Source organism: Acromyrmex echinatior, chromosome 12, assembly GCF_024713525.1.
Source record: "Acromyrmex echinatior isolate Ae372 chromosome 12, ASM2471352v2, whole genome shotgun sequence".
Taxonomy (NCBI): Eukaryota; Metazoa; Arthropoda; class Insecta; order Hymenoptera; family Formicidae; genus Acromyrmex; species Acromyrmex echinatior.
Genome location: NC_141863.1, coordinates 12025996 through 12051110, shown reverse-complemented (window position 1 = coordinate 12051110; position 25115 = coordinate 12025996). Strand labels below are relative to the sequence as shown.

The 25115-nt window shown below is 31.6% G+C and overlaps 2 protein-coding genes and 1 long non-coding RNA gene across 4 annotated transcripts in view; 1 reads left to right on the top strand and 2 right to left on the bottom strand.

Annotated features, from left to right (window-relative positions):
* The window catches only part of Hlc (putative ATP-dependent RNA helicase DDX56), a 57721-nt gene extending 40481 nt beyond the window's left edge, over nt 1-17240 (bottom strand). The window contains exons 1-2 of one of the 2 annotated variants that reach the window (XM_087411918.1): nt 17108-17240; nt 16328-17047 (exon numbers count right to left, since the gene is read on the bottom strand). In XM_087411918.1, the coding sequence (XP_087268044.1) occupies nt 16328-16402 (75 nt within the window). In that variant the 5' untranslated portion in view covers nt 16403-17047; nt 17108-17240. Of the gene's footprint in view, nt 1-16327; nt 17048-17107 lie in introns of those variants that run through there. The other variant, XM_087411919.1, reaches the window with a different exon arrangement.
* Nucleotides 157-16968, top strand: LOC147907918 (uncharacterized). Its single transcript, XR_015546951.1, has 2 exons — nt 157-6564; nt 6946-16968. It is a non-coding gene; the product is annotated as an uncharacterized LOC147907918 (long non-coding RNA).
* A 3636-nt stretch (nt 17241-20876) lies between the features above and the next one.
* On the bottom strand, nt 20877-25071 carry Elp6 (Elongator complex protein 6). The gene is made up of 2 exons (XM_011060394.2): nt 24564-25071; nt 20877-22097 (listed from the first exon to the last, which is right to left on the bottom strand). The coding sequence occupies exon 2, from the start codon at nt 22090-22092 to the stop codon at nt 21268-21270; it is 825 nt and encodes a 274-aa protein (XP_011058696.1). The 5' UTR covers nt 22093-22097; nt 24564-25071; the 3' UTR covers nt 20877-21267.
* Between the last annotated feature and the right edge of the window lie 44 nt (nt 25072-25115).

Below are 25115 nucleotides of genomic sequence, written 5' to 3'. Positions count from 1 at the left end.
ATGTTAATTAAGATTGTATACTAAAAAAAATTTTTTAAAAATCATTTTTAATAAATAAATTGAGTTTTTAACATAATAATAATAATTATAATTATAATAAGAATTTGTAAACAGTGAACGTGAGGCAATATGTTTCAAAGTCTTACAGCCGTATAGGGCTTGTATGAATTACGGCTAATATCATCCTTAAATTCGAATGTTTTATGTCTCCGGGCAAGGTCTAGGAGCTGCCGTACATAAAATTCCACAACAGTAACCATAAGACATAAACTTAAGTCGATGAGTCAATCAGGATATTGATTTAAATCTATGCAATCTAACGGAAATGGAAATAACAGTAAACTTATCCATAACTAATAATAAGGCAAATTTCAACCAGTTGAAACTCGCTTTATGGATAAGTTTACTGTTATTTCTATTTCCGTTAGATTACGTAGATCTAAAACAGTATCCTGACTGACTCAGTTTAAGTTTACGTCTTATTGTTACAGAAATTTTGTCTGCGATAGCCCTAAATGCTATAAAACAAAAAGAATGAGGATGACGTTAAGTAAAATTAGTCAAAATGTGCTACAGGCTGTAAGCCTGGATTAAGAATTCAAAATTTTTCCGACCACTGTACGGAGCCTTGAAATTAATTAATATTTTATTTTTAAATTGAAATTTTTTTTAATAGGTTTTTGACAGTTGATAGCTATCATATTCCTGTAAACTCCATGAACCATTTCAACCTCCTAAATACGATAATATTAATAAAAAGTTCGAGATCGATAATAGTAAACACCTTGAAAATTGAGTATGAACATGACATATTTAAACAAATTTCGATATTCTTGCATTTCAAGTGTTCCCCAAATACCAATTTTTAATAATTGTATCATATTCAAAAAATCAAAATCTGTTGTATAAAAAAAAACACTGTTTTTTATACTTACATCTTTTTAAGAAAAATCTAACTCTTTTTTAGAGGATATTAAAAAAGGTCTGATTTTTACCCAAAAGAATGTAAATAAAAGAAATAGCGTTTTTTATAGATTTTAATCTCTTGAATATGATAATATTAATAAAAAGTTTAGGATAGGAAACACCTTGAAAATTGAGCATGAACATGATATATTTAAACAAATTTCTTTGTGGAAGAAATCAGCCTTTTTTTAATATCCTCTTTTTCAGATATAAAATCAACGCTGTATATTATAAAATGCAAAAAATTCTTTATAAATATTGTATTATTTAACAGATGGTACAAAAATAACATAAATAATATAAATTTTTTAAATAGTCTTTTGACAGAGCTAATACCCCCCCGAAAGAGTTCCTATCTTGTAGTAGTCATGGGGCAAGGGTTCGCGAGCCTCGAGGTGCACGTGGTCTGAATGCCCCACAGCAATAGCGAGGCTAATAAAACCTAATTTTAACTTTAACAGCAGATATGATATCTTCGTGCCAAACGTCTGATGAAGTAAACATCGACCAACAAAATGCGTATCCTGGAGGCCGCGAGCTTCCGGGCCATGACGGGTGGCGGGGCTTACGGTCGTCTGCGGTACCATCCACCCGTGGGCGATCAACTAAGAGAAACTCCTCCAAGATAGGGGAGCTACCGTACCTGGAGCTGCATATCGTAAAAGAGTTGCGTCTCGAACGGTACCTCCTGGATACCGGGCGTCCTCCAGGAGTAATAGCCAAACCTCAAGCATTCGCGGTTCTGCCCGGGTAAGATCGCGTGACCGCAGTACTCATGGAAATTGTATGGAGAAAAACGACGATAAATCAAAAGTTCGCTAACCTTAAACAGTTCTCCAGGGTGTGGTTTCCCTAGGAAGCGAACGATTGGAGAAGAACAACACAGCGAAGTTGGAAATTAAGACCTCGTTTCGGCACTGCCAAACTAAAAGGGAGAAGGAGCAGGAGTCCTAACTCCAACTCCTTCAAGCGCCAAAGTCTTACCGGGTGAAGGGGGGGGGGCGGTGCTGCGGCCGACGCGGTTAAACGCGCAAGGCTGGAGCACTGCACCCCCAGTCCAACGGACAGTCGCTCGGGCAAGAAACTCAAGATCGTTGACGGAAGGTCGTATGCCTAGGCGACAAAAGGGACTATCAAGATAGCCCCTCGAGGGCTATCCTGAAATCAAGCTAAGTTCCAGTAAGATGGGTAAGATCAGGAAACTAATCACGCGGCGCATCCTCAATCTTCCTGAGGGGCTAGCCCCCGCTTTCTGGAGGGTGGGAGAAGGATGACGCAGTTATCATCAACTGTGGCAGCCAACAATTGGTAGACTGACTAAAAAACCAATTCATCAAATTTAATATAGGTGAGCATATTTTGCATGTGCTGCCGGCCGAGGAGCTTCCCAAGCGAGGTGATGGTGCATGTGGAGGAGCCTGACAGCCTTTGGCTGTCGAAGAAATTATCAAGTTTCTCGACAGGCAAAACGCGGATCTGGGCGCCAAGGAATGGATCGTTGTAAGGGGGAGCAAAAGCAGGAATGCCAAGAGCGCCCACTTCGCTGCCTTAATCGATGGCGCTTCCCTGGAGGCTCTTAAAACCTACGACTTTCTTGTTGTGGGCTGGATCAAGCAACTGTAAAGCTGCTCGACAAAGAATACAAGGAGGCGGGGGGGGGGGGAGGAGGCAACTACAGGGACGGGAGACCGCTTAGACTTCGCGGGTCTCATATTACAATAGTACAAATTAACAGCAAAGGCGTTGGCGATTTTAGCCAGGAGCATGACTGTAATGCAGACAGCAATAGTACTCATTCAAGAGTCATAGCTCCTGAATAACGCTATTAAAGGATTGAGTGACTGAGGAGTCATATACAAAGCAGACAGGATAAAATAGACTTGCATTGTAATTAAAGAACTAAATGCTTTTCTTATGTTACAGCACAGCGACGGAGGTATGACCGTGATACAACTGAGGCTCAACTTGGACAAGGACAACCACTTGGATCACTTGTACTAATGGGATCGGTATATATGCCCCACGATTCTCAAACAGCACCACAACAGAAAAAGGTTGAAGAGCTGGTGCGCTATGCAAAGGAACGGAGGCTCAAACTCCTTATGGGCTGTGATGCAAACTCCCATATAGGGTGAGGCAGCTCAAATATAAATTTGAAAAGGGAGAGCCTCCATAATGGGCACCAGTTTTAGCCATCCTGAACAGGAAATCCGAACTCACCTTCATGGACTTCAGATGAAAAACAAGAGGTGATTGATATAAGCATCAGAAGACAAGAGATGATTGACATAACCATATGCAGCAAGAAAGTGGCTGGCCTAGTACTGGACTGAAGAGTGTCCGGAGAACTGTCAGGATCGGATCACAGACAGATAAGATTCACCCTCAAACATATGGAAAATCTAAAATCTAGAGGCGTAATCCCAAAACAACAAACTGGGAGGACTATAGAACAGACCTTGAGAATATCCTAAAGAACGCTCCAATCAGATTCCACTCCAAGAGGAATCTAGAATTCGCGGCTCAGTATGTGAGTGATACGATAAAAGGGTCTACGAGGCAAACTGCCCCGAAAAGCCGAAACATTTACCGAATAAGATGTTATAGAGCGAAAAGCTCTCGAAACACAGGTCGGAAGAGAAAAAGCTCTTCAACAAAGAAGGAAAAATTTAACAACGGAGTGGGAAGCTTACAGACAAACACAGCGCTGTTATAGCAAAGCAATAATTATCGCTAAAAGAAAAAGCTGGAGGAATTTTTGTGAAAGCATTGAGAGCGCTCCTGAAGCATCTAAACAAAGTCCTCAGCAAAGACAACACTTCCCATCTGGGCTGCTTAAAGCTCCTAAACGGAAATCATACCGAGATAATAGATGAAATCCTCAAACATCTAATGTCTACTCACTTTCCAGGTTTCCAGGAGGATTCTGCTGTACTCACTAAGCAACTCAGAAAATGATCACTGACAACTGGTTGGTTTTAATTAAAATGATAATTATATTCGCTTATAGAAGAAAATAGTTATTGCGATATAAAATCCTTGTTACTTGAGACTTTGTAAGACTTCGTATGGAAAATACGAAATTTCCAGATTCATATATTTTCTGACTTCAATCTCAGTCTGTATAGAAATTTCTCGATGTAAATTTATAACAATTATTAAATGGTTTCTGATAGGCAAGAATTATTAGGATAAAATGTGTTAATTATTCTAGAAACTTTTCGATGTGAATTTATAACAATTATTGAATAGTTTCTGATAGAATTATTGTATTATGACAAAATGTTTTAGAAAATTTAGAATTTAATTTTTTTAAGAAAATAAAAATTATTTTGCAAGAAAAATATTCTTTAACGTACAATACGACCTCTGTACATTTAAGCTACAGAGACGCTTCTGAGCCAGCGTCACGTGAGCGCTCGTTCGCTGAGCCTCGAGTGGTAGTAGGGATCGCGCACCAGAATCGGTCCAAAATATGCCGAGCATTGTAATTAAATAATATTTATAAAGAATTTTTTGCATTTCATACAGCGTTGACTCCATATTAACTCTTTTGAATTCATTATTTTTTTTTTATAATATATACAATTATAAGAAGTCCCATTACTTATTTCTTATTACTTTTTTTATTATTTAAAAAAAATCCCATTTAAAAGCAATATTAAATTTCAAAGCACTTGCATAGTGGACGAAAAAATTCAGCCAATGCTCTAATTCTTAAACAATTTTAAAGTTTTTTTTTATTTGTTCGCGAAATCGATAAGACCATTTTGTGTAAATTTTGATTAAAAATTGCTAATCTAATATTCGTTATCGTATAATTTTGATTCTTTTTCTACTCATTGAATCGGCAATTTTTACTTTGAACCGTAATGAAAGTTTACGCAAAATGTGGGTTTTTAGCTCATTCAATTTTGAGCAAATAAAAAAAACTTTAAAATTAATTAAGGATTACAGCGTCGGCCCAATTTTGTTCACAAAAATGTTTTTCAGTCTACTCGCGCCCCATTGATACGAGTTAAAATTGATCAAAAAATTTGAAAAAATCTGATTGTTATTTTTTTGAGATATTGAATCAAATTTTTTCAATTTTTTCTAGCAAATATAAATACAGGAGGCCAGAACACAGATAATCACAAAAATTCTGTTAACAAGTAACGTACAAGAAAAATTCTTCCATCCTTAAAAATAAAATTAAATTATAAAGAGTGGAAAATTGTCAGTGGATAATTATAATTCCTATTTCATACTAGTACAGGTATGTTAAGTGATTGTTAATACTATCATATAATTACGTTAAAAAAATTCTTCATAACAATTTAATTATGTAAATTCAAATTAGAACTTGGAAATGCTGTACTACACGAGGATTTGCAATTAATAGCAGACCAACATTGTAAATTCAACACGAAAATCAACCATTTCACAAAAATGTTTATTCTGTTTCATACACTCAACATCGTATATTAACTGATCATCACATATTATGACTGAGTTAAACTTAGATTTATAGATCTCTTGTAATTTTTATTCGACTTGAAATGATTTATTATAGTAGAATATACTGAAGAAGGTCGAATATCGGCCAAAACGCTTATGAATTTTAATTTATAATGATAATTTTAAATATATGACATCACAACGGAACAACTAGCATTTTGGCTGTATGCTCCTTTTATAATTTTTGTTTATACATTACGTGCATTATAGATTTTCAGTACTGGCAGTAAATTTTGGGATATGATTTCAGGATGCTAAAACTATACAGTATACGTTACATGCGCTATAAATTTTCAGCACTGACAATAAATATCAGATCGCATCCTTTGTTTTACACTTCACATTTGAAAATGCGCGCGCGTTTCAATGCATTGCCTCATTCGCGCTCTGTTATTATAGGTACTCTAGCTAGTTGAAGTGGCATCGTGAAAATGTACCTTTAGGGAAGTATCAAATTACAGGGCAATCTACAATAAGTTTCTAGTTGCGAGTCGCGGAGTGACAAATTGCCAGTCACAAGTTATAAATCATTGCAATACTTAATCCACATTTGGATGTCAAAAGTTGCGAATTGTATAGAAACAATCAATCAGAAAATAGAATGTCTGTCGTTATTTGCTGTAGCCGAAAAATCAAAGTGGATTTGTTAAAGTCAGGTTATGTGTTAGATATTCGAGATGTTACTAAACAGAATGCACCATTTAAAGCGTTTGTAGAACTATAACTTTTGTAATTTCGCTCTTCGCGCTTTTTGAACAGAACATTTGATTGGTTAAGGTGTTACGATTGACAGACAGTTGCTGAGACAGTTGCTGTAGCCAAGAAGTTAAAAGTTGAACAACTCTCCGTTGGCAACCGCGACTGTCTATTGCAACCAGAAATAGCACTTTTAGTAGTTGCCAACCTTTGCAACTGGTAACGGAGTGTTTACAACTTATTGTAGACCAAGCTTATGAGTTGACGATTACGATTGATAGTTGCCCAGTTCTATTTCAGATGAACTCGCTACATGATTAGTTGAAGTAGAACCGGGCAACTGTTAATCAATCGTCAATCCGTAGTAGTCTGATACGGGCATTAAAGTTGACAACTATTCAGGTTAGGAAATCTGTCACATCCATGACATAGAAGATTACACAAATTCTGTTTTATAAACACAAATTCTGTATTTTAAGAACTTTCTGCTTTAAAAACATAAATTCTCCGCTTTAAAAATACAAATTTTCTACTTTAAAAACCCAAATTATTTTCTATATAATTTATTTTAAAACAGAGAATTTGTGTTTTTAAAGCAGACAAATATCAAAACAAAATCTCTGCTGTAAAAATAAAAATTATATAGAAAATAATTTATTTTTAAAAGACAGAATTTCTATTTTCAAAGCAGAGAATTTGTGTTTTTAAAGCAGGAAAAGACCCCGCACAAATCTTATGGAAATTGAATTTCGGTCGAATCGCCTGATATTTGATATGTTGTAGATCTTGATAAAAAGTCTTCACGGGCATGACCTCCTGTAATGAATTTGATCTCTATGAGGCGTCATTTTTCAAAACGAGCTAATAAATATCTTATTTTCAACGAGTATGGTGTATTTCGATATTATTATTGCTCTTTCGATGTATATTTTTAAGTAAAAAAATTACAAAGATAATACTGACTTAATTGTTCCTGACAAAAAAGCTATAAGCTATATCAAAGTCGATAACTTGATTTTTGAGATTTAAGTCAACGCTGTGTTGCTTCACGTCTAGCGGAATTTTTAACACGATTATGAGGCGCACACGAAGGATCGCTGCGCACTTTGTTTATATTGAGTAAACCGTATGCCAATCGAATTATTGCTATCTCATTTCAACATCCGGCTTGTACGCATCTCGAGATCGTGCTTGAACTCCTGCGACCTATTAATTCTTTTCAGAGCTACTCTTTAAATCAGTTATTTTCACAACTACTTTTACAAACAAATCTTTTTAGAGCAATTTTTCACAACAGTTGTTTTTATAATTACTCGTACTATTAGTTCTTATCAGTTAAATATTTCTTTCTTGTAAGAAAATTATATGTTAATAAATAAATAAAATGTTAATAAATAAAATTCACTATGTGTAACTATAAGTTACATAGTTATTGTAGTATTAGTCCATTTCGAAAAGTGACGCCTCGTGAAGGTCAAGCGGTTCATTATAGGGAGTCGTGCTTGTGGAGACTTTTTATTATTATAGAACGATAAGATCTACAACATATCAAATTTTCAAGCAATTCGACCAAAATTCAATTTCCATAAGGTTTGTGCGAGGTTCTTTATTTTTAAGGGGATGCTAGAGCAATGGCCGAACTTAATCGATGTTAATAAAACAAACTTTTAATTCCAAATAAAATATTTACATCAAAAATGTATGTACACATACATTAATTAAAACATTACGTACATTAATCAGAATCATTAAGTAAAACGTTACGTACATTTCTTGCTCTGCTATATTCTATACATATATCACATGAATGCAAGGTTATGTACGCTCAAATCGTACTTCTCAAGCCATTTCTTTTGTAAACTTCAAAATCATAATTTGAAGATCTCATGATATTCTTATATATTACTCGAATATGGGAAAGTACTTTTTCAAATATAAAAAGAAGAGCATAAGAAACCACAGCACAAGTTGTAGTTTGTGATATTTAATTATTATTACATCAATTAAAACATTAAACGTTTCGGCCACAATCTGGCCATCTTCAGTAAATTCAACAATTCAATTAATATTCTTAAGACGCAGAGTTACATCTAGTTGGCATTAAATTCAACCGTCGTATGTTGTGATTATATAAACGTGTTCATTTCTATGAGAAGATGCTTCGTACAATATTAAAATGCCCAAAGTCATATCACGAAAAGTAGAACGAGAATTTCCAGATTTTATTTTACAGCAAAAAAATATAACGATGAATCTCAAGTACATCCTTTGCACAGATAGAAATTTGTCGTGACATTGTGTGTTATTATTCAAAAGTACTTTTTGTTTGGATATATCCTTGCATTCATTTATATATATGTAAAGGAAGCGAATCTATATGGTAACAGAAAACTGTAATTTACAATTTTTTTAGGAATTTTTATAACAGTTTGTACTTTTCCAAAGTTTTATTTGCTTTTTTTTTTATTCTGGAGGATTTTTTATTCTGTATAAGAAAAACAAAATGGTTTGAGAAATATGAAATAATGTTCCATTGGTAACTCTGGCTTCCCCTTAAAGAAGAGAATTTATGTAATTTTTTTAAGCAGAAAATACTTATTCTAGTCTCATTTACATGTTCTCATGTACCGCTATGCTGATTCTACAATGAGTCGGTAGTCGGAAATCTTAAGTCTTAACCAGTTTTAACCTAAATAGGTGACTATGATTTTTCGCATCTATTAGTTGTTAATTGTACAGCGAGTCGTTTAGCTCGTCTAATGGCCATTCTACAATAAACCATTAGTCATAAATCAGAAGAGGACCAAATCATGGTCATCAATTTTCAGCTTCTAACTTCTAACTAATGGGAAAGAATAAAGTCGAATTTGGTCAATCTTAAGAAAATCGTCTTATAGGCTTCCTACAATAAACTATTACTATTAAGTTTAAGTTTTAAATTATTAGGTGTGGAATTAATTCGTAGCGTTTTTTAATGAAAGAATGTTATTTATTTCACATGAGCATTAAAAAATACATTAATGAAAGTACTTCCCATCTCTTGTAAAACGCTACGAATTAATTCCAACACTTAATATAAGACATTAACCAATCACAATCGAATATGAGAAGAAAAATGGATTATGATTGGTAAATTTCATATAATATAAAGAGACAGTCTGTAATCGAATAGATCAAAGTTATTAACAATATTTCATCATTTATTATTCGAAGACCATATAAGACGTTTCGGAACACACAGGTCCTTCTTCAGCAAATATAATACAAAGATTTAAATTGAACGATATATTAAGAAAAAATTAACATTACGTTATTAACAATTAAAAAATTTTTTGTAAAGAAACATTTCAAGGTTATAAAGTCTTCAAGAAGTAAATTGTCCTTCAGCCTTGAACTCCTGTTTTTAATGTGAGTATAAAGATGAACATCTTTTTTTAATATTTTTTCATTTTCAGAATTATAAAATTGAAATCAGGAAACACCTATATAGTATAATTATCATTTAATTGATGTCATATAATCAAAATATAATAAAAATAATAATTATTGTAAAGAGTCATTAAAGATTAATCAAAAAGAGTTGAAACTTATTAAACTGATTGTCAATGTTAAACTGATTATTTAAAGAATCAATATATGATTAAGACTTACATGTAAAACAAAAGATAATTACAATAAAACTTCTTACGCAATTGTTAAAATTACATATACAACAGAAACATCATTATATTAAAACGTCTGATTCGATTGAACGCAAATGTTAAAACCAGCAATAAATATAATGAGCGAGAAATGAAACCAAGATTAGTACCTATTTACTTTCGTTGAACATGTGTTTTAATAAACAATTGTAAGACTCATCTAGACACTCTATGTCTTTTTGCGAGTTAATGCCTTTATTCTGTTTCTTGATGTAATATCTTAGAAATCATCCTTATGTTATAGCTTCAATGTCTATCATTCAGAATATGTTCAGTGATAACAGAGTGTCTAGAAGAGTCCCATCTTATATTGCTTTTATGTTCATTAATGCACGTCTTCAATTGTCTCTTCGTTTGCCCTTCATAAGATGCTGAGCAATCTTCATAATTAATCTTATATATGACATTTTGATTCTGAAATTTATCTAATTTATAAAACCACAGCACAAGATATTGTTTGTGATATTTAATTATCATTACATTAATAAATCATTAGACGTTTCGGCCACAATCTGGCCATCTTCAGTAAATTCACAAATATTCTTAAAATGCAGAATTATATATTAGGTGTTGGAATTAATTCGTAGCGTTTTACAAGTGATGGGAAGTACTTTCATTAATGTATTTTTTAATGCCCATGTGAAATAAATAACATTCTTTCATTAAAAAACGCTACGAATTAATTCCAACACCTAATATGATATATCTGACATTAAATTCAGCCATCGTGTAATATAACTATGTATAAACGTGTTCTTTTATCTTGTGAAGGTGCATCGTACAACAATGTTCCAGCGCCAATTGTCATATTGCGAATTATGTAGAACAAGAATTTCCAGATTCTAATTTAAAAAAATTAACCTATCATTAATATCTTCTAATCGAATTGTATGAGAATTGAATCGTTACCTGTTTTACAGAAAAAATGATGAATCTTAAGCACTTCCTTTACACAGATGGAAATTCGTCGTGACATTGTGTATTATTATTTGTCATATCATATATGTTACCACTATTTATATATATGTCAAAAGTTTAGATTGTTCTAGAATTATTTATTAAGTGTGAGAGAGATCTTTCTTTAGAAAAGGCAGATAAACATCGGGCTTCAGTGTCACTTTGTTTATTGATACTACTTATTTTTATGTATATCATTTCAGAAATTCTTCTTTTCAATAATGATTGTTCTGTATCTAAAATTCTAATATTTTCCCAATCCAATTCATGCATCTCATTCAACTGGTGATGTGAAACCACTGACATCTCCGAGGTGAATCTTCTTATGTCAGCCCTATGTTCTCTTATTCGAGTTTTTAATTTCCTTTTTGTTTGGCCAACATAAGAAGACTCACAATTTAAATAATTTATTTTATAAATCACTCTACAATGGTCCTTTTTACAGAAAGGATCGTTTCCAGGATCTTTTGAAGGAAGGAATTTCTAATCCCTAATTATATGTTTAAATTTACACGAAATGAAAATAATAATCTGTTTCACTCTTCAAAAGAAAGAATTGACAGACTGAAACGTAATTTTATATTCAAATATCTACGGGTAGAATTACAAGACGCATATAAACATCTTGAACACATAACATTTAATTACACGTAAAATTTGAAATGTTCATTATAACATGTATAGACAGATAGAGAAAACTCTACCATTTAACATATTCAATTCTTTCTTTTGTAGACAAGAAACCAATTTTAATAGAATTTGGCGAAAGGAACAAGAAAGGATTAATAATAAAATCAAAAACTTGCGAGCGAGTCATAGATTTAGAGAAAGAATGAAAATTAAAAATATTAATTATAACATAATACATTCGTTAGACTCTAAGATGAATTGCAATATCTTAAGTGCACCGTTGAAGTTAAAGAAAATTTCAACCAAAGATATTATGGCCAATGAACGACAAACAACGTACAATATTTGCCCAGACAGATTTAAAACAAATTTTGCAATAATGAGTATAAACGAACAATGGCTAATAAATCTCATACTGAGATTCCAGAAAAAGCCAAAGTCGTATTGCAATTAGATCAGCAATTTAATTTACCTAACAACGTCATCAGCAAAAAAAAGAGTATGCTCGAGTTTATTAAACTTGTGGAGTGTAACCTTTTCAAAACTGATGACGGAATTTGTAAAACGGTTAGGAACAAAGTAAATATTTAAATCAATAGATAACTGCGACATTAAATCGTTTGAGAATAATATTATATGAGAAGATGAGGGAAGTAAAACGATTCATCTCAGAGAATCCTGAAATTTTAATTACCAGAGCTGATAAAGGTAACACAACAGTAATTATGAATCGTGAAAGTTACAGAAGGAAAATGTATGAGATTCTTAATGACCAGAACACATACATTTTAATAAATAAAGATCCCATCAACAAAATAACAACGGAAATTAGTAATTTACTAAAAAATTGGAAAAACAAGGGGTACATTGACCTAAACATATACAAAAAATTGTATGTATCGGACAGCGAACTTCCGAGTTCTTATGGAGTGCCAAAAATTCATAACATAAGGAAAATCATCCGCTAAGATTAATAGTTAGTTGCATAAACAGTGCTTTTTATCCATTGGCGACCTTCTTAAAAGATATTATAGACAATAATAACAAAAAGAATTTCAGTTATGTTAAAAACAGTTTTGATATTGTGAATAAGCTCAATGGAAGAGTAATCGATAAAAATTTCAGTATTATATCGTTCGACGTGGTTTCGGTGTACATGAACATTCCGACCGATTTAATATTAAAGAGTATTGAACGTAGGTGGAACTTGATTGAAAACAAGACTTCGATTCCTTTCGATGAGTTAAAGCAATTATGATTATAATTAACTCTACATTTTTAAATTTGAAATATTTACAAAAAAATATTTAGACAGATTTTTGGCATGCCAATGGGCTCTCCATTGTCCTATATTAGCGAATATTGTTTTACAAGACTTAGAACAAGAAATTATTACGACTAATAATATTATTTCATCTTTTTATTTCCGTTATGACATTATTGTACTGTCCGTGCATAAAGACAAAGTAGAGAATGTGCTGGAATTGTTTAATTTATATCATGAAAGGTTAAGATTTACACTTGACTTTGGCGACGAAAACGGCATTAATTTTTTAGATGTTAAACAAGAAGGAAGAATCTTCTTCGATATTTATAAAAAACCTACTAATTCAGGGAGATATTTAAATTATTTTTCGAATCATCCGTTAGTACATAAAAGGGGTGTAATCATCGGGCAATTAGATAGAATATTGTTTTTATCCCATCCAAAATTTCTGACTTAGTTTACACTCTGTTAATGAATGATTATCCTCTTGAATTCATCTTTTCAACAATAAAAAACAGAATTAAAACTTTAGAAAAAAGAACGAATTTAGATAAAAATAGTGAGTGTAACAATAATGAAAGCGATTATAATTCTAATTTAAAGAAAAAGTTTTTTATAATACCATATTTAAGTAAAGTATCGGAAAAATTTAAAAAATTATCACATAGTCAGGGCTTTAATATCGCTTACAAACCTATAAATAAATTGAATAGATTTATTAAAACTGGAAAAGATCCTTTGTGTAAAGAGGATCATTGTGGAATGGTTTATAAAAAGGAAATTAAAAACTCGAATAAAAGAACATAAAGCTGACATAAGAAGATCCACCTCGGAGATGTCAGTGGTTTCACGTCACCAATTGAATGAGATGCACGAATTGGATTGGGATAATATTAGAATTTTAGATACAGAACAATCATTATTGAAAAGAATATCTGAAATGACATACATAAAAATAAGTAGTATCAATAAGCAAAGTGACACTGAAACCCGATGTTTATCTGCTTTTTCTAAAGAAAGATCTCTCACACTTAATAAATAATTTTAGAACAATTAAACTTTTTTGACATATATATAAATAGTGGTAACATATATGATATGACAAATAATAATGTCACGACGAATTTCCATCTGCGTAAAGGAAGTGCTTAAGATTCATCATTTTTTCTGTAAAACAGGTAACGATTCAATTCTCATACAATTCGATCTCGCAGTACCAACTTAGCTAAGATCGGAGATAAGGATAAAAATTTTTCTTTTCGTTCAACAATAAAATTTACACCCATAGTGTGAAAGTTTGCTGGTAAATTTTATTGTTGAACGAAAAGAAAGTCGATGAGAAAATAAATTTTAGAATTTCTATAAATTCATTCAGTGGGATGTTCGTTTTTAGAAAAATTAATTGTCACCTTCTTTTAATACCGTTAATTGCGAGAGGAATTTAAAGGAATGTTTGTGAACATAAAAATCACGTCCAACAAAATCAAAACAGAATTGTGTGTTTCTACTCCATCAAGTGATCTATAAACTTCGAAACTATTATTAGCCTGTTTTTGGATTTTTCTCTACACTTGACGCGATGATCGAGTAAATATGCTGCTATAGAATATAATGCTGTATAAACATTATAAGAAGAACCGTGTATAAATAAATCGAATAAAGTAAAGAACGCCGAACGATCAAAGATGTTAATATGTTTAATCAATTTATTTGTTCCAAATATGATATATTGCGCGCTAATAATTGTCGGACTTTCAACATAATCATTATGAACTGTTTAATAAAACCCCCTCTAAATAAAACCCCCAAAACGGAAAGAAACTTATTGCGAAAAATATTACCTCAGCCAGAGTTTGAACCTGGGACCTCTCAACTTGCCGGGAAAAGACCGTTCGGCGTTTACTTTATTCGATAATGCTGTGTTAAAGAAACAATAATTTTGAAAAAACAATTTTCCTTGTGAATCTTGGGAAGGCCATAAATTCCAGGAAGAAGAACAGAATCACTAAAATATAAAGAAAAGTATATACTTTTCTTAAAATTAAATCTCTATCAAACCAACTTTTTAAGGTTCCATTTAATTTCTTTTTAACTTTGTTAATAGGATTGTGATCAACAATAGCTTAAGTATCTCTATCTGCATCTTCAATTTTTAATATAATCTTGTTTATTAATCGCAATGGTTGCCTTTATCAGCCTTAGTAACAAGAATGTTAGGATTCTCGCAGAATTGTTTAATAACTTTATATATATTCAACAAATCAATTTCAAATTTTTTTCTTTTCTATTTTCTTATGTGAAAACTTATTAAATTTAGAAATTGCAACTAATAAAATTGCAACAAACTAATTCTAATCTTTAAGTTGGCTGTGTTATTAAAATATTTATCGTGATATTCAAAATCTTTAACAAACTCAAATATTGAAGATTCTTTGATGTAGGTTGGTAAGCTAAAATTACCACCCAATTGTAATAAACAAGAAACTTCTGTAGGCAAATCTATTTCAAAAAGATTTATGAACTATTTATCATTTAAAATGTGAGAAAAAACAAATTTAAAGTGTTTAAAATCAGTTGAGTTCAAATTAATACGTGAAATTAAATTTTGATTATTATTAGTCTGTTTTTCACCTATGTTGAACGTAAGATTTCCATTAGGAGGGTTTGAATAGCAATGATAGGTAATGAGGGACGTTTTTATCAATATTATTTTCCTTCTCATTCAACAACCATGGAAATTTCTTTTTATGTATATACACTCACATTAAAAACAGGAATTCAAGAAGGACAATTTGCTTCTTGGAGAATTTACAATTTTGAACGTTTCTTTACAACGAATTTTTCAACTGTTAATAATGTAATGTTAATTCTTCCGATATATTGTTTAATTTAAATCTTTATATTATTATTTGTTGAAGGACCTGTGTGGTCCGAACAAATGTGCTCCGTGTGAAACGAACTATGTTCTTCGGATAATAAATGATGAAATATTGTTAAAAATAACTTTGTTCTGCTCGATTACAGGTATCTCTTTATATTATTGCTTTGCAAAAAAATGAGCGTTTAGAATAAATTTCATATAGCTTAAGATTTAAAGCTTAAATAGTAACTTATTGTAAAAAGCCTATTAGTAATACAAGTTGGCTGTTGGCCAACTTCACCTATTTATGATTTATCAATAATAGGCTTTCTGAAATAAGCTGTTAAGATTTAAGTCTTAAATCATAAAAAATTACTCGATCACGATCAAATGTGAAAAGAATGATCGATTATAATCAATTTTTTATAGTTTAAGCCTTAAAACTTAGATAATAACTTATTGTAGAAAGCCTATAAGACTTAGGATTACTAACTATCCACCGACTTAATAAAGTAACTTAGTAAAATCAGTTTGATAGATTTCCTAACCTGATAATCATCAACTTTAACGCTTAATATCTCGGTTCGCGGAGCGAAAGCAATACTTTTTTCTGTTGGTTTATTTCGTATAAAAACGCAAAATAAGCCTAATTTCATCAAAATCGGTAAGCCCATCTCCTTCATATTTATCAAATTTGAACTAAATACACAACATATCATTTTATTTTAGACTGTGATGAATTAACTTTACCTTTAATATCCTGTCATCCAACTCAAGTTCGTGAAATTTTTTTAATTTTGGTTCAATTTCTTCATTCAATTCCATCTCGTTCAGATACGTTTATAAATTATTTAGATCTTATTATTAATTACAAACATTTCATCAATATTCAATCGTTAACACACGTGCACGTGTTCAAGCAGAGTAAAAACGAGAAATTTGAGAGAGGACATGACGGCCTGTAATCGCAAAATGCTGCCGTGCACTACTGCCCTCTGAAAAAGTGGATGTAAACTACATAGCAAGATCCACTTTTCTGAGAATACATACATACGAGGGCAAATCAATAAGTACCCGTGTTAGTAATGAAGACGCAAGCTTTTCACAAAAATTTTTTTTATTTTTCACCGTAATCCTCTTTTAGGATACACTTTTCCCAATGCTTCTGTATTTTTTAACCCCCTCAGAAAAATACGATTTGTCGAACTTTGCAAAATAAGCCTCTGTTTCAGCAGACTTCCTCATTCGATGTGAATTTCTTTCCACCGAGCCATTTTTTCAATTTGGAACAAGTTTGGACAAGAAGAAGTCACAGGGGGCTAAATCCGGAGAATGCGGCAGCAATTCGTAGCGCAATTCGACCAATTTGACTGTGGAGGAGTAAGCCGGTGCTTTGTGCAATCGCGGCACTCATCGGACCGACAGCTTTTTCATTCTCAAGTTATCATGCAAAATATTGAACGAATCACTCTGAAATTTTGTATGGCGTCGTTTGAAAGATAGTAGTACACGATGGTAATACCAACTTACATCAGCAACGTCGCCTGTCTTGGAACACAGGTACTTATTGATTTGCCTACGTACGTCCACTTTTCAAGGCTGTAGATGATAAATCGATATTTGGTTCCTATAATCGTGCTACATTTACAAACTGGATCAGAAATATTCATCTCTGCAATCTTAAGCCGCGTATACATCTAGTGAACGAACACCGAACGCGAATATTCGGACATTCGTGTTTGTGTTTGTGAGCAGTTTATTCTTTTTCTTGATTGCACCGAATACTAGTATTCGAGGTCAGATTCGATGTTCATTGCACATAGCAATTAAACTTGTATGCAACTTTTAACAAATAACGCAAAATTTTGCGTTCGCTGTTCGTTCGCTAAGTATATACGCGGCTTTACATGCGCGTAATGTTTAAAAGTATTAACATCCTAGTATAATATTAACATCCTAGAAATAATAATGGAATCGACATCAAATTGACATCGAATCCATTATCATTTCTGACTAAGATTATATTACACGCAGGTTATTTTACAAATGTGTTAATATTGGGTCATCTAAAAAGTATCCGCGGTTTTTTGTCACTAGATAGTGTTGATGGTCAACATATCTAATGACAAAAAACCGTGGATACTTTTTAGATGACCCAATATTTATATTTTAAATGAACTATATACATATGAAAGTTGTGTTTCAAACATTTCATTTTTATTAAATACATTTTTATAGTTTATTTACTTTATTTGTTATTATTTTCTTATTACAATACTAAAATTTGAAAAGCATATATTGGGTCATCTAAAAAGTATCCGCGGTTTATCACTAGATATATGATCATCAACACACATCTAGTGACAAAAAACCGCGGATACTTTTTAGATGACCCAATAATAACAAAATTAATCTAATAACAATATGACGATAAAAAAGGCAAATAAGAATCAATTCTTTAAAATATAAACGTATAAAAATTATTAATAAGAGTTAAATACTTACATAATGGAAAACTGAGTTTAGAATTATTATAATACATGTTTCAGCTCTTAGACCGGGTTCACACTTTGACGAAAAAACGGAAAGCGAAAAAGCGGAAGCCAATTAGAACTCGCGGAAAGAGAAGCGAAATGTACCGCCTACTACTACTGCGATTCCGATTGGCTTCCGCTTTTCCGTCAAGGTGTGAACTCGCCCTTAAATTGAGCCATCTTCAGATATCCTTCTGGATTGCGTTCCAAAATTCAACTCTGTCAACTCAAGTATCATTTTATCCTTGTTGGTCACCGAATGTTGAATAAAGATAAAAGGTATTCGAAGTTGGCAAAGTCAAGTTTTGGAACGCACTCCTGTTAAGTCTCGGCTGAGGACGCTGAGCTAAGGTGAGGTAGTATGGACAAACTACATGGCAAATTCTCACATTAGGATTATAATTAAATATAATTATTATATTTAGTTAGAGTTGATAAAAATCCATAGGCCGAGCTGAAACTTACGGAGCCTCTTCTCAATAATAATTGAAGCTTAGGTAATTTAGTTAATGTTGATTCGATGTTAACATAATAATCATGAAATATGAAAGTTAAAGTAATATTAGATTGGTTGTTAAAGTTGCAACATATTTTTAATTTATCGAAATGATAGATGACACCAATAAAAAAAATGATTAAGGGAAAAGGGAATATCGCTTTCGAAATTTATTAAAGTAAATTAAAATAGCTGTAAAGATAATTATTATATTAAATAAGTCCAATAATAATGACGGAACATGAAATGACAGTATGTGTGAAAATATGTATAAATTGCATATATTTATTTAATAATGGATAGTTAACATGGGCTATGATAATTGAGCATTACAGAAAGATCAGCTGATACATTAAATGAATATAATAAAATAATTCTCATCTACAATCTGATATAATTGGAATAATAAATATAACGCAATAATGTGTAGACAAATCAAGAAGCATTAATGAAGAACAAGTAAGCATTTGCAAGATTTAAAGTAAATTTTAACTCGAGTACTCTGCTACGAGAGTTCTCTACAGCAATCGACTGACATATCCTGAACCATTGCATCGATGGGAATAATTTGAGGCAGTGTACTCTGCCTCGCCGAGCATTCTCGGCAGCTGGCTTGTTTGTCGCCGCTTTTCGCGCCGACATACTTTCCAAGGATAGAGAGTGCTCTGTCTCGAGTTTTCTCGACTGTCTGTTTCCTCTAAACCACTGGGTCTCGAGAGTAGCAAAGGGGTAGAGATTCTCCGCCTCCGCCGAATGTTCTCGGTCAGTCAGTGTTCTGAGATGAGTCGAATGCCCAAATGTATTGTACATTTTTCCCCGTGTTACAATAAGGAAAAAAATTCGTGCGCTTCTCGCGACGTGTCCGCGACTACGATTTGCTGACGCATATCCGCGTGCCGCGTCGGCCAATCAGGTGCGCTGCTATGCGCGTCTAATCTACGTCCCACGTTCCTGTGTCCATACCGCGGCCTCGAAGCCGACGGCTTTATCATTGCGCTCACATCGCGTGCATACACATACATCCATACACACATAACTATATTGTATTGCTTATCCTCAAATACACGATATTTTCTTTTGACTACAGCATTAAATACTCGATTTCGATTTATTGTATTTGCATCTCATCTCCCGAAGCAAACCTATTTTGCGCACCGATATCAAATGTTTCCAGCGAACTACGCGCACAAAATTGAGGTTGTTACAAAATGTATTATAATTTGAGAAAATTTATTTATATCTCAGCCACTATTTTCATCGTACAAGATTCAATAAAAAATAATTGAAGGAATTAAAAAATTTTCCGATTTGATAATAAATACTTTTTATACAGAAATAGCCGAATCCGAGATATTTACATAAAACTTTAAAAAATAAGTTTTGTTTAAAAATAAAAGGAAATATTCTTAAAATCATATCTCGGAAACTATTGGTCATACAATCAATAAAAAAACGATTTTTTAAGGAATTCAGTAATTCCTTACAATCAATTTTCATAAGAAGTATTTTGTACGTAAAAGTAGCCAGATCCGAGATATTTATGAAAAAAATGTGAAAAATCGTTTCATTCTCGAAATGACCAAAAATACAACATTCTTAAAAAAATTTTATCAAATATTGATCATATGACTTTAAAAAAAAAACGAAATTGTTCGTAATTTTATATAACTTTCGTAACCTTTCAATTAAATAGATACTTTCTAAGATATTTAAAAAAAAATAGCATTTTTTATTAGTTTCTTAAAGCTGAAAAATTTTTCAAGTCCGCTAGCAGTCAGGACTTTTAATATAATATATTGTATAATATGTCATTTCAAATTTTCCGCAAATAAATCTTTTATGGCAATTTCAAAAAAATCTAATTTTTATGCTATTATCTTATTTGATATAAAAGAGCATGTAAATCATATAGCAGAGTATATAGTAGAATATATAGTAAAATGATGTTAAAATATTACTATTTTAAAAAAATGTTTTGTTAATAACATTTTAACAAATAACAAACAACGGCTAAAACCTGTTGGAGGTCACTCAGTATCATAATCTTGACAACCTAACAACATAGGTTGAGGTCAAGATGAAGGACATTGGAGCAGCATCTCATATGCTGCATAATTATATGTTACATGTTTTTCTGAAATTATTAAAGTAAGGTAAATTGTTATAATTTTTATAATTTGTTGTAGCTTTTAAATGATAGGCAAGAATATCTCTTTAAGAAAGGACAAAGAAAATCATATCTCAATTTTTAAAATAAAATTATACAATCTTTTTTATAAATTTTCTTTAATAATTTTTTATTTTGCATATAAAAATATAGTAAAAAATTAATAGTTTACAAGATATTTTATATTTCATATAAAAATATGAAAATAAAGTATATAATTCCATTAAAATTATATAATTTTTCATTTCATTTAACATAATAAATTTTTATTAAAAAAATATAGGGTAATGTCTGACTTGTATAACTTATAACTGAAAATATTTCTTTTTACGAGAAATAGAGAATAAGATGAATGTTAAATTAATGTAGAAAAAACATTAGATATCTAATTCTAATTTTTTTTACTTCTATATATAGTAATTATAAATATCAGAAATACATAAAAATCAATTATCAAAAACTAGAGCACACTATAGCAATGTAAAGTTATTATTTATGACAGGATAGACATCGCACCAGGTGCACAAATCTTTACTTGCCAATCTAACAATTTAAACAGATGTGTTGTTTTCTCTAACCAATGATATTTAGATCTAACAGAATCTGTCTTCCAGTAGACAGTTAGTTTACCGGATACATCGCTAGAATGTCCTGTCTTGAATGGTTGTGTTGTAACACACAGATGTGTCATGTATTTTAAAGCATTAGCAATAATATCTGCATTCGAAGTTTGTAGATTTTCTTGATATATATGTGCAAGAATACAAAGCTGCGACAAGGGATACAATGATATAAATGATCTTAAGTATCTTATAAAATACATAGTATCACGTAAACTAAGACCCAGATTAAGGAGATGATTTATATCGTCGATAATAAGAACAACAGATTCAGTAAATCTTGCTGCTTCATCATACTTTTCTTTGACACATGCAAAAAATCTATGTGCAATATCTACATGTTCTGTAAAATTGACATCTGGAATTACTGTTTCTGTTCTATTTGTAAAACCTTTATACATATCAGTGATATTACTGGCTATAATTTTCATTGGTTCAACAACAGTGACCTGGCCTTTTTCTTTCAAATTAAGAAGATTGTAGCCAAATTTCATGCCAATGTTATGATAATGACCAAGGGTATTATGACAAAGAACGAGGCAAACAGCGGCATTCATCCTTTTCAATGCATGTAATAAAATGGCATTCACCAAGAAATTTGCATTGGTACCATGTCGCTCTTTGATTAAAATTGTTTTACCATTCATGTTTACTCTGTCAATTCCAAGAATATTAGACATTACTATTGGGGTAGCCATAATAACTGAAAAATGAAAGCACATCATTATTGTTCAGTCTCACAATAAAAACGAATTATTTAGAATTGCTTCCTCGCTTCAAATCTTAATAAAAATAGTCGAGGATTGTACATACAAGATATATGCAAGATTTCTGAATAAGATTTTTTTCATTTCACAACGAGAACTGTGTTTTTTAGTTCTTTCATTTGCTCATTATTTATACGAATTTGTTGTTAGAATCTCAAGAGCCCATATATACGTATGAAAAGAAGAGCATAAAACACCATCGCAGATATAATTTGTGATATTTAATTATCATTACATTAATAAAAACATTAGACGTTTCGGCCACAATCTGGCCATCTTCAGTAAATTTACAATATTCTTAAGAGTTATAGCTGACATTAAATTTAACCGTCATATGATATAATTATATTAGGTGTTGGAATTAATTCGTAGCGTTTTTTAATGAAAGAATGTTATTTATTTCACATGAGCATTAAAAAATACATTAATGAAAGTACTTCCCATCACTTGTAAAACGCTACGAATTAATTCCAACACCTAATATATAAACGTGTTCTTTCATCATGTGAAGGTGCCCCGTACAACAATGTTACACCGCCAATTGTCATATCACGAAAAGTGTAGAACAAGAATTTCCATCTACTAATTCCACCTACTAATTCGACAAAAAAATATTTAGACAGATTTTTAGCATGCCAAAGGTCTCACATTGTCCCCTATATTAGCAAACATAGTTCTACAAGACTTAGAACAAGAAATTACGCTAATAATATTATCCCGTCTTTTTATTTTCGTTATGTGGATGACATTGTGTTAGCGGTGCATAGAGACAAAGTGGAGGGGTTCTGGAATTGTTTAATTCATATCATGAAAGGCTTAGATTCACTGTTGACTTTGGGAATGAAAACGGTATAAATTTTTAGACGTAAAACTAATGAGACAAGAAGGAAGAATCATCTTCGATTATTTATAAAAAACCTACTAATTCAGGGAGATATTTAAATTATTTTTCGAATCATCCGTTAGTACAAAAAAGGGGCGTAATCATCGGGCAATTAGATAAAATTTTGCTTTTATCCCATCCAAAATTTCAGGAAAAAAAACATCTCTGATTTAATTCACTCTTTTAATGAATGGTTATCCTCTTAAATTCATCTTTTCAACAATAAAAAATAAAATAAAAACTTTAGAAAATAGAACTAATTTAGATAAAAATCGTGAGGACAATAATAACGAAAGTGACTCTAATTCTAATTTAAAGAAAAAGTTTTTCATAATACCATATTTAAGTAAAGTATCTGAAAAATTTAAAAAAACTTTCACATATTCATGGCTTTAATATCGCTTATAAACCCATAAATAAAATGAATATATTTATAAAAACTGGAAAAGATCCTTTGCTTAAAGAGGACCATCGGGGAGTAGTCTATAAAATAAATTGTTTAAATTGTGAGTCTTCTTATGTTGGCCAAACAAAAAGGAAATTAAAAACTAGAATAAAAGAATATAAGGCTGACATAAGATCCACCTCTGAGATGTCAGTGATTTCACGTCACCAGTTGAATGAGATGCATGAATTGGATTGGGACAACATAAGAATTTTAGACACAGAACAATCATTAATGAAAAGAAGAATTTCTGAAATGATATACATTAAAGGCCAAATAAGTGGTATCAATAAACAAAGTGACACTGAAGGTTTGCTTGATGTTTATCTGCCTCTTCTTAAGAAAGATCTGTCTCACACTTAATAAATAATTCTAGAACTTTCTGACTTATATATATAAATAATGATAACATATATGATATGACAAATAATAACACACAATGTCACGACAAATTTCCATCTGTGTAAAGGATGTACTTGAGATTTATCATTATTTTTTTGCTGTAAAACAGGTAACGATTCTATTCTCACACATTTCAATTAGAACATATTAATGATAGGTTAATTTGTTAAATTAGAAATCTGGAAATTCTTGTTCTACACTTCTCGTGATATGACAATTGGCGATGTAACATTGTGTACGAGGCACCTACACATGAAAGAACATGTTTATATATAATTATATCATACGACGGTTGAATTTAATGTCAGTTATGTAACTCTTAAGAATATTGTGAATTTACTGAAGATGGCCAAATTGTGACCGAAATGTCTAATGTTTTTATTAATGTAATGATAATTAAATATCACAAATTATATCTTGTGCAGTTTTTTATCCTCTTCTTTTCATACGTTTTGATTTATAAACCGTTCGTTTTTATGATGTATTTTGAACCCATATATATTTTTTATATCTTATTAACTTATTTAATAAAAATACTCATTCAACTAGTATTCATTCAAAACGAAAGAATTTGGCAGAAAAACGCGGTGATATATTTCACGAAACAAATAATTACGCGTAAGAGCCACTACATACAAAATGACAGGTAATTATTTAGAAAACGTCCCTCACCTTCAATTTCAATGAAATTATGCTTATTCGAAGCGTTTTTACATGAAAGAATCTGGTAATAAAATGTGCGTCCAGCGAATCGAGATATTAAGCGTTAAAGTTGACGACTATTAAGGTTAGGAAATCTGTCACTCCCTCCCTCTCACTACAAAATCACTGCGGAGGGGAACATGGCACATGGCTTCTGTAAAGGCCGCAGCACAAACTTTTGCATAACGCATAACACTTAATGCATAAGCGAATCAACTAATCAAAATCTTTCCTTTCCTTTCATTCCATGGAAAAGAAGAATTTTGGTTGATTCTTTTATGTATTATGCAAGAGTGCTACGTCCTTAATTGACTGCGTTCAGCAGAAAAAAGAGCCGTGCAACTATTGTAAAATTCTTCAATGGCTGTATTCAATAGACTCAACAGTTTTGCAACCGTTTTATGATTCTCTGCTGAGATAAGACCATTTTTCTAGATCTAAAAGTATAATCCAATTAATGCAAAGAATCAAAACGGTTGCAATACTGTTGAGTCTGCTGACGCAGCCAATATGATTGATTTA